General features: G+C 62.9%; 1 protein-coding gene across 1 annotated transcript in view; it reads right to left on the bottom strand.

The window, feature by feature from the left end:
* Positions 1-16,587, bottom strand: part of SLC35F3 (solute carrier family 35 member F3) — a 57,982-nt gene that overhangs the window by 1,558 nt on the left and 39,837 nt on the right. Inside the window, exons 3-6 of the mRNA XM_016163366.2 lie at positions 9,711-9,930; positions 4,210-4,335; positions 2,808-3,000; positions 2,056-2,145 (exon numbers count right to left, since the gene is read on the bottom strand). Of these exons, the coding sequence (XP_016018852.2) occupies positions 2,056-2,145; positions 2,808-3,000; positions 4,210-4,335; positions 9,711-9,930 (629 nt within the window). The remainder of the gene's footprint in view (positions 1-2,055; positions 2,146-2,807; positions 3,001-4,209; positions 4,336-9,710; positions 9,931-16,587) is intronic.

Genomic DNA, 16,587 nt, shown 5'->3' with positions numbered 1-16,587 from the left:
ACTTGCCTTCTGACACCAGATTGCTTTGCACTTAAATCATTTTGTGAGACAGGATTTGCTTTCTGCAGAGCGCGCAGCCTTTGAAAAGCGACTGGACAGCTGCCCGCCAGCTCTCACGTCGGGGGGGGGGGGGTTCTGCTGCCAGCTTGAGGCTCGGCTCTGTCACGACCCCTTGTGTTCCCCCATGTCCCCCCTCGTCTAGAGGGGGGTGATAGAAAGAGCAAGAGAGGGAATAGTTACACCAGAAAAATACCCTGGTCCGCAGCCCTTGCGTGGAATTAAAGTGCGTCTTTTCCCCCCTGTAATTCAGACGTACTGTAAGTTTGAATCCCGGCAGAGCGTGCTGTCCATTCGACAGAGGGGGGCGGTCGGTCGGCACTGCACTCGCGCTGCTCTGGAGCAGGCGCCGACCACGGCAGACTGCTCCGGGCGGGGACGGGCCGGGCGGCCTCCTCTGACACGTTATAAACTGCCCTGATGCAGGCAGGCGGCGAGACGCGATTCTCCGAGCCTCTCAGACACCTGGCTGTCTGACACGGCCACAGTGAGCTTCCGGCGACGGGCTGCCTGGAGCACGCCTTCGCACACCAGGGACGCTTGCGACCACGAAGTCGCAGCGAGACGTGGCGGGCACATCATCAGTTTCCGGAAGCCTGAGCTGACGGAGGCCGACGGGCCTGGCCGCCTCTCGCCGAGCTCTCGGGAGCGCGAGCGTTCTCTGCGTTTGAGGAGCCGCCTCCAGGTCAGGCCGTCGGCTTCTCGCGTCCACCAAGGAGACGAGAGGCACAGCGTTCACTTTTGGGGGAGACAAGCTACGGCCGAGGGGCGATGATTCGGGACCACTGACCCCCGGGGGGCAGAGGCGGTGCCGGAGTCTGTCTCGACACCGTGGCCAGGCCCCTTCCCACGCCGCTCTGAGGCTCGGCGCACGCGGGACACGGGACACACACGGGACACACGACACACACGTGACACGGGACACACACGGGACACACGGGACACATGGGATACACGGGACACGCGGCACATGCAGGACACACACGGGACACGGGACACACGGGACACACGACACACAGAACACACGCCATTCACAGAGCGTGCGACACACATGGACCGCATGACACGGGACACGGCACACGCAGAACACACAGCACACACAGCATGTGATGTACATGGAGCATGCGATACACACGGGACACCCACAGGACACGTGACACACACATAACATGTGACACACAGAACACGGCACGCGGACCATGCGGCACACACGGAGCACGTGTCACACACGCAGCACGTGACGCGCACGGACCGCGGGGCCCCCGGGGCGGGACTGGCAGGGAGGGCGCGGGAGGCGGCGCTGCTCTGTCCGTCTCTCCAGCCGCGCGGACCCCGCACGGCACGGGCCGGGGCGCCATCCCCGGGGGCCTGGCCCTCTACTGGCCCAGACGTGCCGGGGCCCCCGGGCTGGGGGGTTCCCGGGGAGCAAGTCCTAAGCCCTTCCGCGGCTGGAAGCGGGGTGTGTCTGCACAGGGAGGCTGGACCCGAGCGGGGGGATTCCGCAAGGGAAACCCTGAATTTGTACCAGGAGGAGCCCGGAGAGGGCAGGAAGCGAGTGGCGGGCGATGGAAGCGTCTGGGAGGGCCGCCGGCCGAGTGTGGGGCAAGTCCCCGTGGAAACGGAGGCCGAGCGACAGGCGGAGAGTAAACACGGCTCCGCGCCACACCTCTCACCCTTGGAAAGTTTCTGCCCTAGAAAGTCGCTTACAACAATGAAAGATTTTTTTCTGCCACGTTTTTTTTCACGCCTTAATACCATTAATGATACTCACCTGTGAGCCACACACCCTTAAGAGTCAAGACTCTCTGTGTCTCAGTGTGGTGAGTGACACATCGGTCCGTTATCGGAAGAGACCGCAACATTTTACCGACGTGCGAGGTCGAGCATGCGTTCTACACCAGGCGCGAGACGACATGTGAGCCCGTGTGTACGTGTGTGTGTGCACGCACGCGTGTGTGCCTGTGCTGACCGGCACAAACAGAAAGCCACATAGCTTACCTGCGTTCACAGGTACACTGAGCACAATTCCAAGAGACATCAGCGTGGGATACGTAACAGCAATTCCGAAATTTAACACGATATTGAATGCTGAAATAAAGAGTAAAAAGTGGGTGTCACGCGTGACTGTACCAGACTCGCCCTTCCCTGGGGCCTTCTGACCCCAGCCCTCCGACCCCTGCCCTTTGCTTTGGCTCGGCGACCCGGGCGTCCCGCGAGGCCTCCAGGACTTGGGGTTTAAGGACCGACATCCTGATTGCTCAGCTGTCCTCCCCTCCCTGAGCCTTAGAGAAGGTGTGAGCGGAAGGAACCGCGGCTTTCCATGGAGACGCTGTGCGCCCCCGAGGACGCGTCTCCGCCCAGGGCCAGCCTTGTGCGGAGTCAGGGGACGGCGCTGCCGCGGACAACGGCCACGACCGACAGCGCGCTGGACGCCGGGGGTCGTGGGCGCTGCCCGCTGCCCGCTGCCCGCGGGGACCCGGCGGCCACACGCGGCCCCTGGGCTGTCGGCTCAGCGCTCGGAGCAGCAGGGGCCGGGCCCCCCCCGTGTGGCTGGTTCCGAAGTCAGATCCCCGCGCCAGCGTTACACGGCTTTGCTCGGTGGACACGCTGACCGTGAAAAGCGCTAGGGGGGCAGGGATGACGGGGGGCCGCGTCCCCTGTGGGGGTGCGGGTTCCTGGGGCTCCCGGAGCTGCCCCGGGCCTGCGCCTCCGTCCCCGCCGGGGGACCCTGGCGGCGGAGTGCCACTTACTCAACAAGAGGACCGAAAAGCCGCAGAGGTGGCCCCAGGGGACGGCGCCGAAGGGGCTCCAGTACTCCACTCTGGTGAAGTAGAGGACCACGGGGACGCAGGTGACGAAGAGGACGTTGAACGCGCCCAGCACGGACAGGAACAAGGCGGCCTCTCCGAACGTGGCGCTGCCCAGGACCAGCTTGAACAGCACCTGCGGGGGACGCACAGCACTCAGGGGCGGCCGGCGCCCTGGGCGGGGCCGGGGCACTGTGGGGCTGCGTGCGCGGCCAGCCGCTGGGGGACTGGTGGCCCGACTGGAGCCTCCGCCTGCGCCCTCCTCTTCCTCTGCTCCCCGCTGCAGCCGCCGCCCGCCTGCGAGCTCCCCCGGCAGACCGGGCAGCGGGGGGCGGAAACCAGCGCCCGGGCCGGAACGTCGGTCCCCGTGGACCGCGTCTCCCCGATCCACACGCCATCCCACACAGCAGGCCGAGTACAGCCGAGCGTGGCCTTCTCACGCTCCTGCATGGGGCGGGGGCGGGGGGGGGGCTCTGAGTGGCGTTGGGGCGTCACAGCTCTGGCTGGGAAGCGTTTCAGAGAAGGCGATGATGACCTGCGTGTCCCTGTCTGTGGGCAGCTGACGGAGGATGAGGAGGTCGGCGGTTTCACTTCTCCTGACCGAGACTGAGCTGGAACAAAACACTTTCTCTTGTAACTTTCTCTGTCCCCCTGTCTGACCCACCAAGGGCCACAGAGTCTCAGAGCCAAAATCTCATTTCTCACTAATCCTCCAGTTGCCAGCTGGAGGCAAGAAGCAATCTGCTTTCTCCCCCGTGGCCCTGAAGGGGCGGGGGCCGGGAGGGGGCCGGGGAGGCGTGACCACGCGGGGGCGGGGGCGGGGGTGGGGGGGGCAACGGGGCCAAGGCGGGGTGTGGGCACGAGCAGCCGCTTCTCCGGGCCTGCTGCTGGGTGTCCTTTCCGGGGCCCCCAACACTTCGTCAGAAGCGTTTTAGACCCCGTGACAAGGTGGCTGTGCCTCCGTGCAGTCGGCCTCTGGGCGCCACCGGCCACGCACGGGGATTCACGCCGCGGGCCGGCCGCCGGGAAAGCCGCGCGGCGGAAGACCTGAACGAGAGCCCGCGCCGGATGCTCGCGTCCTCACGTCCGACCTCGGGGCGGCTCTGGCTGGACGCGGACCCCTCTCCAGTCCTCGCCACACAGCGAGGCCACCGACCCGACGGCCGGCCCACGGCACAGCCTGTTGCCCCGAATGCCGCCGACGTCGGCCACTGCGGGAAAGCTCGGCGGGCGAAGCCGAGGACCGCCGCACGTGTGGCGGGCGGCGAGTCCGCCAGGCGCCCGCCGGGGACCCCCGCTCCTCCGGCAGCGGGGCCGGCCGGGCCGGGCCCGCGCCCTGGCCTACCTTGTAGAGGGCTGACGTGGACGCGGAGCCCACCACCAGGGCGATGCCGATGACGGAGTGGCTGTGGAAGCCGTCCGCGTAGGTCATCATCACGATGCCCGCGATGGCGAGGATGGCGGCCACGATCTGGACGGAGGGAGGGAAGGGGTTCAGGGCGGGGCGGGGGCGGGGCGGAAACGTCCCCGGGAGGCCCGTGGCGCGAGGGGCCGGTCTCCCCGCCGGCCCTGCTCTGGAGAGCGGGAAGCCACGGCCGCTCCTGTCTCCGTTTCTGTCCCGGCTTGGACGGGGACAACTGGCAGAGGCTGGCATGGCCGAAGAACCCCAACAGCCGGCAGCAAGGAGGGGTGCCTGAGGCCTGCCTGGCTTAGCAGGGCGTGGTGGCTGGCTGCCCTGGCTCCTGGGACCCGGAGGAGTGGCCACCGAGCCAGTGACGGTAACCGGTCGGGGCAGGGCCTCGCGGGCAGCGCCTGGCCGTTACCGCGAAGTTCCCCCCGACCCTCCGAGAGCTGCCACGGGATCTTGTCCCAAGCACTCCCCGTCCCAACAGGCAGGGCTCGGCCTCACTGCACACGTCGGCACTGGGGTCTCGGGACAGAGCATGCGTCACCGGGGCCACAGACCATATCCTAACCCTGGAGGTACAGTCCCTTTTCTGAGGGGCTGCTGGGCTCTCCCCACACAGCCCCCCGCAATCCTGTTCCCATCCACACGGCGTTTCAGTTTGCGTGGGAGTGCGGGGAGACGCACACCTCCCTGCTGAGCGAGGGTCAGGACCGGGGTAACCCCTCCCAGAAGCAAAGGGCGTTAGCGCAGAGGCTAAGGACAAGGTCGTGGAGCGACCTTGGTGTCGCTGGGGGCTGGTGGGGGCGCGGTGGGCAGGGCTCGGGGGGGGGCCCAACGGCCGTGTGGACTCACGATCCTTCACGGCGACCTCAGCTGTGCAACACGCAGCCACGGTCAACGAGCAGCTCTGGGATAAGCGCGCTCTGTGGATTTTCTCGTGGAATCCCCAGCATGGGTAGGTGTTATATTCGCTTCGTTGTATAGCCATGAAAACGGGCTCAGAGGGGTCAAGGAACGCGCCCAAGTCACAGAGCGGGCATGTGGCAGGGCGGGAGACGAATTCCAGGTCCGCCCGTCCGCACGGTCGGCGGTCACGCACGGAAGCGGGGCGGCTCGGGTCACACAAGGCGCCTCGCTGCGCTCCGGGGCTCGCGCTGATTCCTTCACGGCGTGAAGGCCAAACTTGAGCTCGGTGAATGTGGCTGAGGCTCGCCCGCGGGACCCATCTCCTCTAGCGTCTCCCTCCTGCGATGCTCTCCCACGACGCCCCCATGGCAGAGGCTCCCGTGGGGCGCGCGACCGGCCTTCACCGGGAAGCGCCCTGGCCGGCCCGCTGACCTTTCCGGTTCAGTCACCGGCACCTTCTGCCTCACCTGCTGCGTGCATTTCGTGTTCAAACGCTACACGTGCCGTGCGCAACCGTCCGTCAGGAGAGACCGAGGCTAAAGACCACGAGCGTGCGGGAGGAAAAGCAGGCGGGCAGCAGGGTGGCTCCCGCGGGTCGCGCCAGGACGCGGCTCGGGACGGCCTGGCCCGGCATCGGCGCGGCGCGGAGAGAAAGGACGAGAAGACGGGAGGACAGCGGGAAGCTTCCCGGGGAGCCGCGGACCCCCGCAGGGGCCGGCACCGCGCAAGCTCAGGGCTGAGGTTCGAGAAGACGCGGGGGGGGGGGGAGGCGGGGGGGGGGGGCGCGTCCCCTTTCCCCTGAACCTCACCAGGCGGCTCCGGCCCGAGCCGCCCATGCGGGACAGCGGGAGACGGGGTGGAGAGCAGAGACGCAGCCGGCAGCCTTCCGGGCGACGTCTGAGGAGCCCCGTTCTCGCGACAGGGTGGCACCGGGGGACAGCGATCCCCCCGTTCGTGCCTCTATGTGTGGGGGGTCCCGGCCACAAGTCACAGGACTGACCAGTCCGGCTGTGGGGCGCCCTCTCTGCGCATTGAAGCCCCCGGCTCGCCCTCGCTCCCTGCGCCCCTCGGGGAAGGGCTGAGTGACGCACACCCTGCGGCTCGGGGGCAGGGCCTCAGGCGTCCACGGGAGCGCCCCGCAGCGCAGCGTGTGCGGGGCCCTGCTCCAGGCCGTCACGCCTGCCCGGGAGCCCACGCGACCCTCGCCTTCTGCCCCCGGCTGTCCCCATGCCGCTCCTCTCGCACACCTTCCTGCCCCCCACGTCCCACTAAGCTCTCCTGAAACCAGGACTTGGGGCCCCAGACGGATGGGGCGCAGCCTTGAGACTGGGGGGGGACACGAGCGGGAGGGGAGGTGGAAACGTGGCCCGGGCTGGGCTCCCCCGGCACGCCCCGGCCGGCTGCGGGGGCTGGGGCGGCACACCCCACGGCCAGACCCCCTGCCAGGGCCAGGGGGGCAGTGGGGTCTGGCTGCCCCTCCGACTAGCGCGGCCCCCGGCTTCTGCTGGACACGTGGCGGGCCGCGCGGACAGAGCCCACTGGCGACACTTGTGGAAGACGAGAACGGGGAAGCCCAGGCCGATGTTTAAACGTGCGTCCCCTGGCGCGTTCGGGCCCAGCCCCGGACCGTTCTCAGGGACACACAGACCATCTGAGTTCGGAGGGAGTTCTGAGGTCCTTCAGTTCGTGCTTCTTACTTTGGAGACTGGAGAGGGGCCTGGCATGTGGCCCCCCAGAGCCCCCAGCCCTGTGTCCCCCTCCATGCTGTGCTCGTGTGGCAGGGGACAGCCTAACGGAGGGAGCTGGGGTTCGGGGACGGCTCCCCGGGCAGCCCCGGACGCTGGCTGCAATCTCAGGCCAAACCGGTCGTGGGAAAGTCGGGATCCCCGGGGCTGTGGCGGCGGCCTCGGCCTGTCTGCTCGCCGCCCCCCACTCTGAAAGCGGGCTGCAGTGGGCGGTGACAGCCAGGCAGCTCCACCTGCCGCTCCCCCAGGCCCACGGGCTGGGGACAGTCTTGCCCAGGTGCCTCCTTGCCCCAGCTGCTGCCCCCAGCTGGGTGGCCCTGGCTTTAGGACGGCCGTGCGTTGCAAAGCCAGGTCCTGCTTGCTCTCACGCGCTGTCACTCTTGCTACACGAAGCCGCCTCTCTGCACAGCGGCTGCTTCTGACGCTGTCAACGTAAGAATCCGGCTGCTCCATCCAACGGCTCTGCCAGGACAGAGGGGCCACGCGCCGAGGCTCACGAGCCAGGCTGCGCCACCACGTAGTTCTCGCACCTGCCCTGGGAGATCAGCACGTTCTTCTTTGAAAGGAGGTAACCAAGGCTCAGAGCTGTTCGGCAACTCGCTCGAGGTCCCGCAGCCCGAGCGTGGCACCACGATCCACACCTGACCCCAGAGCAGGGTGCTGGGCACGGCACTGGACACCCCGGATCTGAGCAGCCACGAAGCATGTGGGGAGCGCGTCCGAGCTCACAGCACCGGGCGGTGCCAGGCCCGTGGCCTCCGGGACGTACGTGGCCAGGACTGCCCAACGTCAGATGGTCCTGTTTCTCTCTGGTCCGTCCCCCGACTGGGACCTGCACTGTCCTCCCAGAACTGCAGCCCCGTGAGCCGAGTAACCGTCCTGATAACACGCCACAAACGTGATGCTGAGGCCCCATCATGCTCTCTGTGACGGGGCGACCCCGGCCCGTACGCCCAGCCCTCCGGGGTGGGGACGGGACCAGTCCCCTCTGCCCTTGGCAGCCCCCTGGGGGGGGGCGGTGCTGGCTCAGGCGGCACTGAGAGCAGCCTGGGAGCCCCGCGCACCCGTCAGACACGCCCCGGGTGCGGAGCCCCGCCTGTGCGTGAAGCGCCAGCTGCTGGTGCCTCACAGGCTCCCTAGCTCTCTGCACCTGGGGAGAAGACGGAAACCCGCCACGACCTGCAGTGGCAGGTCACGCACCTCTAAGGAGAGCAACGAGCATCAAAGGGACCAAAATTCCATTGCCACCGCCAGCTCCTCCGACGAGTGCTGGCCCAGTGCCAAGGCCTCAAGCCAAAACTTTGTCCAGGAGTCAGGGCTCAGCATGGACCAAACAGACAAGGTGGCCGGGATGGCCGGGCCGTATCGGGCAGGGACACCGGGCAACCCTCTCAGCCACCTTCAGCGATAAAGATCGGTATGCGCCATATTGTCCTCTGTGTCTCGGAGGGTGTCCAGTATTTTCCCATCTCCTCCTAACCTCAGAAAATCTGCTTTCTTCTGCTCACATGCAGAATTAACCTTGAAGCTTCTCTCCCCAGTAACAGTCTCACTTGGAATTTGCTCTGGACATCAGCATCATTCCAGAATGTTCCACAAATTCCCTTAGCTCTTTGCTTCACACTGAAGTCACGAAGGGGATGCGTCGGAGGCAGGGGCCCCAGGACGCGCGCGTCTCCAGCGCCCGGCCGGGCAGGTGTCCGCACTGCTGCCGAAGTACCTGCGTTTCTTGGGAAGATGCATTTATTTGCTGAAAGCCTTTCTGGGTGGTAGTGCAGGGAGTTTTTATTCCAAAATTAACTCTAAGCCTCAAAACAAAATTCCCCCCACTGCAAGCTAAAAATGCTGCTCAGCAGTTGACTCATGTCCCCACTGCCGTTTGAGGAACTAGGTGGGTGTGACTCCGCCACGAGGGTGATGTCACCATTCCCAGGACAGTGGGTGAAGGACACACTGAGGGGCCGGAGTTGGCCTCCTGCTGGGAGCCAGGGAGGCCATGCTGACCGGACCGCCCACCCACAGGGCTCCGCGTCGCGGCCCGCCAGCCGGTTCCCAGAGCAGAAGTGTCAGATGGGCTCTGACTGCCGGGGAACTAGCAAGTAGCAGCGGTGGAACCCTCCTCCTGTCTTTTTGTGGCGGGGTGATACCGGGGCCACTAGGGGGAGCCGAGCAGAAGCCATGAGGATTCCGGCAACGCTCAGTGCCGCCTGGCCCTTCTGCTCAGGGCGAGTCCCTCTAGATGCCAGGGGACGTTTGATGGTGCATTTACTGTATTTCGTACAACTGTGTGAAATCTGACCAGCTATATTTGACCCGACGTTAATGACATTTACTAAACCTCTGTTGTAACAAGGAGAGATAATTCCAGAGATCTCATTTCCGCCCCCCTTCGTCTGGGGCATGAAGGACGTGGCGCTGCCCCCTGTCCCCCTCCGGATTCTGCTCCAGTGTGCCTGGCCCACTCTGCACACGTGGCCCTGACAACGGGCCGAGGCCGCGCGCGTGGACGTTGAAGGGCCTCGGGGCTTCGGCTGCGTCTGCGCAGAGGGTGCCAGGCGGAGTGGGGGCGGGGTGGGGGGTGGGGGGGCCGCTGCCGCCCGTGACGGCAGGACGAGCACGGCCACGTCCAGGCCGGGCCGAGCGCCATGCACTTCAGGGAACGTCTGCTGAGAGCGCGGGGTGAAGGGCGCCCCAGTGCGTGCCTGTCCGGTGCGGTGTGCAAGGCGCCGAGCACCGGCCCCGCCGGGGTCTGGCGGCGCGGGAGGGGCCAGAGGACGGGGCACTTACCCTCACTCCCATGAACCGGTCCCTGAGCACGATCCACGAGAGCAAGAACACGAACGCCTTGTTGCAGCAGAAGAGCACGGAGGCGTCCGTGGTGTTGATTTTCTGGATCGCGTGCAGGTACAGGTAGTTGGTGAGCGTCCAGAGCACGCCGAAGGGCGCCGCCCGCGTGCAGAAGGCCCGCGGAGTGAGGCCCGCGTCGCCGAAGAAGCGGCAGCACTCCCTGGCAACAGGAGAGGGGCGGTTACCACGGCAACAGGAGAGGGGGGTTACCCCCGGCAACAGGAGAGGGGCGGTCACCCCCCGCAACAGGAGGGCGGTCACCCCGGCAACAGGAGGGGGCGGTCACCCCGGCAACAGGAGAGGGCGGTCACCCCGGCAACAGGAGAGGGCGGTCACCCCGGCAACAGGAGAGGGGCGGTCACCCCCGGCAACAGGAGAGGGGCGGTGACCCCCGGGCGCGGTTCCCGGACCAGTTCCCGGACCGCGTTCCGGACCGCGTTCCCGGACGGAGGTTTAAAGGCACACTGGGGGAGGGGGCGGATATTCCTCGCCCTTATCGACTATCGACTATCCACGTGTTTCTAGCAAAGCTCTGCGACCCGCCGCATGGCGCTCTGGTGCCACGCGGCCCCAGCGCAGGCGCCGGGCGACCCCGCCAGGAGGCCCCGCCCCGCGCACGGGGTGCCGACCCCCGCCCCCCGGACCCAGGAGGGGGGTTGGGGGGAGCTCGAGATCGTTCTGTGTTTGAGGGGAAGGGTGGGTGCTTGACGAGAGCGCTCGAAACTTATTTTGTAAAAAGCCGCCCCAAAGCGGCTGGAGCGGCCCCGGGCGTCGGGCAGGGCGGCCGCCCCCTCCAGGACCCGCCGTGCGAACCGCGTCCGTCCCGCGGGGCCCTGTCTACGGCCCGTTTCTCTCCTGCGCGGGGGGCCCGGGGCCCAGCGACTGAGCGGGAGCGAGGGGAGACGCCCGAGGGCGCGGCTTTTCCACGCCGTTCCGGAGTCCGGCGGGACCCTCCATGGCTGAGAACCCGCTTAGGACAGTGACGCCAACTCAACTCCCCCCGCGGGCGGGCGACAGAGGCGGCCGCGGGGAGGGGCACAGACGGGCGCTCGGCCACGGCCGGCCCGGAGACGACAGGCGGGGACTGGCCGCCCCTCGGGCCATCGCGTCCGGCCTCGGGGACAGGGCTGTGCTCGGATGAGCCAGCGAGGGCGGGCGGGTGGCAGCAACAGGGAAGATGCACCAGCGACTGAGCCAGATCCACTGGGGGGGGTGGGGACGGCTGCGGCCCGGGCCACTTAACGGTAAAATGCAGCAGTGACGGCGGCGGGAACGTGGCAGCAGGGGGCAAAGCGACTTGGTGTGATTTGGGACGTGATTTCGTTTGTTCTGACCGTCAATTTGAAGTGAGATCTGCCTTCGCTCGTCACTCCGTGCGGGGCGGCCACAGGAGCCACGGAAGCGCAGCGCCTTTCGGGGACGCAGCTGCTGCCACACGCATCGGCACCAGGTAGAGCTCTCAGGTCACCGCATTTACCGTGAAGCCGGTGCCGCCGAATGGCCGCCAGCCTGCCTTGGCGCAGATGAAACTCTCCTCTAATGGGTTGATACTTACACTGGCCACGCGATTTTCATGCAATGTGTCAGCTGCACTTTCTATGGGGTCTTCTTGAGCCCCCACAGAAAAGAACGGTCTCCCCCAGGAGCAGTGACCGGTGGCCGTAAAGTGGTGCCGGTCCCTTGAGGATGATCAACAGGAAACACAACCATCCTTTCCTGCCGTCAGCACCAACCTGTTCCAACCTGTACTGAGGGGTTCCCTTTCCTAAGAGAACACGGAGCAAGTCGGACGCCCCACCTCCCTCTGCCATGGCTGTCCAAGGTCATCCGAGGCCAACCGCACGGTGACTGTCCAAGGTCACCTGAGGCCAACCACACAGTGACCGTCCAAGGTCATCTGAGGCCAACTGCACGGTGGCTGTCCAAGGTCATCCGAGGCCAACTGGACAACTTACGTCCTCTCTGAGAATCTACATTTCACTCCTCCGAAGCGTGATGGTCCTGAAGTGGTGGGGGAGGGGAGGGGTGCAGACACGTCAGGGCACTGAGGGCCCAGGCTGCTGACCGGAAATGGGGAGTGGGACTCCATCCCGGAGATGGACCAGCAAGATTCCTCATGGCCAGGTGGGCACAGCTCGGACACGTGGATTTTGGTTCCAATGAAACCAAGATGATTGGCCCCCGGGCCAGGGCCTTGTGCTGTTCTAAGACCAAAGGCTGTGGTGTGCACTGACCCACGTCAGCTGGCCTGCTCACACGTACCCTTGATCACAAGGGGAACCCAAGACAGAGGATGAACAGAAACCCGTTCCGGCCAGAGACAGAGGCGAGTGCAGCAGATGCTCCTCCCGACGGGACAGCCCGACGCCCCTCACTCCCGGGCAGGCCAAAGGCCGAGGCTGGCAGGTGACTCTCCAATGTGCCCAAGCCTTTTGGTTCCTACCAACCGAGTCGTGCACTGGTCAAGATTTAGATGTGTTTTTTCCAATCCCATTGTGCCAATTGTCCTTAGTAATTTCAATTGAATAATTCAATTAAAAATTTCCTAAACCGATGAGATCCAAGTGAGAAAAGAAACTTGTTTTTCCTATATAACCCAAGTTGAGGGCTTCACGGAAGACTCAATGAAAGCAAGTCACTAACATTTCACTGTGGAATTACGCAAGAATGAAACGCTGAGAAGACAGCAAAAACTATAACCACCCGGAAGTTCTACACTCAGGTTATTTGACAAACACCCACCTTCTTGATGTGCTTTGAGGAATGCTTACTGAGGTAGCCCTGCATGGTGGCATTAGACGGGCTTATCATTCACTTCGAATCGACAAGACTCGTCTGTCACTTGTTATGTTCACAATTCTAGACAAGGCTGCCACAGAGCAAGTGGGCAGCCCCTGCTCCGGAGAGGACTATGGCAGGCCTGGGATCGCAGACTGACTCCTCCGTGGGAGGCCGGTTTAAACGAGCCGCCTATCACAGGGCGTGCAGCGCAGCAGCACCACGGAACTCCGGCCCGGCGCGGAGGGCGGGCGCCCTGGCGGCGGCCTCGCTCACAGCAGGTGTGGGTTCTGAGCTGCACCTCGGTGGAGAGGTCGAGCTCAGGCAGCTGGGGTCGGAGGGTATCCTTGGGGAGATAAGAGAAGCAATTCTGCCCATGAAAAAAGGACAGACGGCTATAAAGAGGAAATAACCTTGGCTATTAAACAGAAAAAAATTAAAATTAAATAGAATGGCTGAAATATAAAAGAAAGAAAAAATTATATTAAAGGTCAAGCCAGAAGGTCCAATTATGAACTCTAGAAAGAGAAAACAGAAAAAACGAAGTGAAAGAAACCACGGAGGAAATAATTCAAGAAAGCTTCTTAGAGCTACAGGACATGAGGCTTCATAACGAAAGGCCCACCCAGCACCGAGCGAAATGAACTAAGAACCACAACAAGGCACACGCCCGTGACCCAGAGAGAGAGAGACTTCAAAGCTCCAAAGAGAAGTAAAGCATAGGTTAAGGGGGAGGAAACCATGATCGCGCCGGACATGCCAACGACAGAAGCGGAAGTTGGCAGAGTGGCCTTGATGCTTGTCAAGAAAAAACTTTCAATCCCGAATTCTACACCCAGCCAACGAGCAGTCGGACGTGAGGGCAGAATAAAGACACTCGTACCGTCCCCCGAGCCGCCAGAGCAGCAGGCAGCCTTGGTGCCAAGAAGGAGGATGTTGTGGCGGCCGCGGGCTCCGCACAGGTGGGGTGCGGGCTGGTCCCAGGGGACGCTGTCGGGGGCGTCGCCAGGGGCGTCCGCGGCTAAGCACGCCTGGGAAGCACTGACAGGTGTTTGAGGTGGTGGAACACTGAGAAAGAAACCGCGATCGTTAACAGAGATCGGCGTCAAGCTGGCAAAAGAGGCCAACACCGCTGACGGGGTGAATGACAGGTCGCTCACGGGGACGGTCGGCGAGCAGCGTGTGCGAGCACAAAATAATGGAGACACTCGCAACCCCCAATCGGGACGGCATGGGCCTGGAGGGGGCGGGGGGGCGCGGACGGACGGCAGTCGGGGGCGTCTCCGTGGCCCCGCGGTAAGTGGCATAAAAACCAGAGGGACCGCCCGCGAGAACGGGGCGTGGGCGGCTGTGAGGCGGGGGAGCTGTTTTTTTATAATTTTTTAAACTACTCTAGCTTTTCTAAAGTGTGCACATGTATAAAAATAAAGTGCACATGCTAAAAATAAAAATCACTTAAGGTCGCGTGAGCGAGCCCAGGGCGCCGCGGTCGAGACGCCAGTGCACGGCGACGGCCCTGAGGACTGCGGTCCGCCACCCGGATCCGGAGGAGCTCTGCGGGTGGCGGGCGAGGCGGCGGTGGCCCGGACGGCGGCGTGCCACCCTCTCGGCCAGGCGGCGGGGCAGCCAGCCCTGCAGCCCTTGCTGGCTCCTCGGCGAACACTCCCAAAGACGCCTTCTCTCTTTTTCGGGACCCCCTCTGTCACCACGTAAACGCGTCTAAGCCTCGCCAACCTTACAATGCCCCCCACAGCAAGAGCAAGCACCCGGTCCGGCTTTCCTGCCGCTCTCAGAACCAGACCTTTCGGAGCAGTTGTCTGCCTCTGCGCCCGCCGTCTGCCCCCACCACTCGCCCAAGTCCCTAGAACCACCACTCGGGACCTCAGGGCGCTAAACCCACTAGGCGCTTCACAGGGTGCCTGCCACCTGCCCTCAGAAGCCGCTGACGCTGGTGGGTGTTCCTCCCCGACACGCTTCTCGGCCCCGCAACCCCGCCATCCTCCGCCTGTCCTCGCCCTTCGAGGCCTCCGACCCCCGCCTCCCTGAGACTCGCCCAGGGCACCCTTCTCGTTTCTCCTCCTTCGACCCTGCGAACAGCCACCGAGCAACCTCACCTAGCATCCTGGGGTCAGAGCCCAGGGGGATGACTCTCTAGCCAGGACTTCTTCCCTCTGACACCATCTGCGTCCCGGACACCCGGCCTCCCCCCTGAAAGAGCACCACGTTGCCCGCCTCGCCTGCCTTAATCCTCAGCAAGCGACGGCTCCATGGTTCGTACCTCCCCCCCACCACAAGGCCAGCAAGCTGGGGCTCATTCCTCACTCCCCCTTTCCTCTTCATCGCCATGGCCTACGGAGCGTTTCTCCCGAGGACCTGGTCCCCACGGCCACGGCGCGGGCCGGGCTCTGCCCCTCACCTGAGCGTCTCTCTCCACGGTCGTCTCTCCCCCAACTCAGCCCACCCACGCCCCACGCCACCTCCGGAGGCCTCCTGCCCCGCCTCCCCTTGGGGTGATGGCCAAGCTCCCCACAGGGCCCTCCTGGACTTGGCCCGTCCTCTAGCCCTGGCTCTCTCCACTGCTGCACCCTACTCTCAACGTAAGTCCCCTGGAGCTCATCTCAGCTCCACAAATTCAATGCTCAGTTTTCATCAGCTCTAGGTCTTCATGGATTCTCTATTCCCTTTTTCTGAAACATTTCCTTTTTGCTCCTTTCTTTGGTTAGGTTCTTTCCATCCATCGGCCGTCAGCTCAGACATCCCTGGAAGTCATGTCTAGGTAGAGCTGGGGCTGCTGTCTTCGTAGATACGTATTCTGCACAGAATTGGGGCTGGTGGACATACTGAGCTAGTCACAGCTACTCCCTTATCGCTGAATACTATGTTACTCTCGAGTTTTCCTATTATAATAAAAAGATGGCAGAAACACTCATTTTTATAGTTTTCCAGAAACTTTAGAATTTTTCCTAAAGAACAACTGCATTCATAATAGAACGCTGGGGGGTTTAGCAATGACCCAAGTGTCATTCATGAAACCCACTAGCAACTCACGTGATTCGGGCACACCTGTGCTAGAATGAGAACGGGGTGCAGCCCCCAGGAGGTACTCGGTTCCCATTTTGCATGTAAGGGGTCATTCCCCAGACATGAGCACACATCGAAGGATTTTACTGACAGACGATGGCAGAATAGCCTGGAAGCATGGCACAGTCATAGAGCCCACGCCGTTACCTTCATTCCGAGTATCGACAAGCAGCTTGCAAGGTGGTTGTAAAAATACTGACTCCAGTGTTAGCAGGAAGGTTGGACTCTATGAACTTGAATGTGTTTTCAACTTTGAGATTCTGAAATTAGAAAATAAAACCTTCTGACAGGCAAAAGTCACAGTGGCACCCGATGACAAGCAGTGGATTACAGGGCACATGTTTACACCTTTCCTTTTCATCTGCATTTAGAGACCAGTTACCAAAGTTACAAATTAGGTTTAAAAAAAAAAGTTCGGACATCTTCTGGAAAGTGTTAAGCGGAACGGTTTTCCCATGTAACCTGCTCACGAAGACGTGAAACTGCGTCAGCATCTCCCACGGGGAAGTGTCGGTGGGATCCATCTTCTCTCCACGGCATCCTTGCCAAAGTTCCTTGCATGTTAAAATCAAATTGTAAGACTAGCCTAAAAATAAGAAAGATGAACTTTTACAGCATGACGAGAAACCCTGGACCATTTTATTAGATCGACTCTTACGTGCTAAGTTTTCTGAGTGTCTAGTAGCGTGTTTTGTTAACGGTGAGTCCCGTAATTGTCTGTGTGTCTGACTGCATCTGTCCATCCATCCGTCCATCCGTCCATCTATCCATCCAGTTATTGGTGAGTTCTGTAAATACACGCCTAAGAGATTTAGGAGTATGGAAAACACGCATTCCCGGAGGTTGGGAAGGCATCTGAGGGCATTGACAGCGTATGAAGAATTTTGTTCCCTGAGATTTTCCCCCAGAAATGATCCATGTCTTGGCGAGGGAACACTTAAGAAGCAGATTGCATCCA

The sequence above is a fragment of the Rousettus aegyptiacus genome, unplaced genomic scaffold (genome assembly GCF_014176215.1).
Source record: "Rousettus aegyptiacus isolate mRouAeg1 unplaced genomic scaffold, mRouAeg1.p scaffold_m13_p_18, whole genome shotgun sequence".
In the NCBI taxonomy this organism is placed as follows: Eukaryota; Metazoa; Chordata; class Mammalia; order Chiroptera; family Pteropodidae; genus Rousettus; species Rousettus aegyptiacus.
This window is presented reverse-complemented; position numbering and strand designations above follow the sequence as displayed.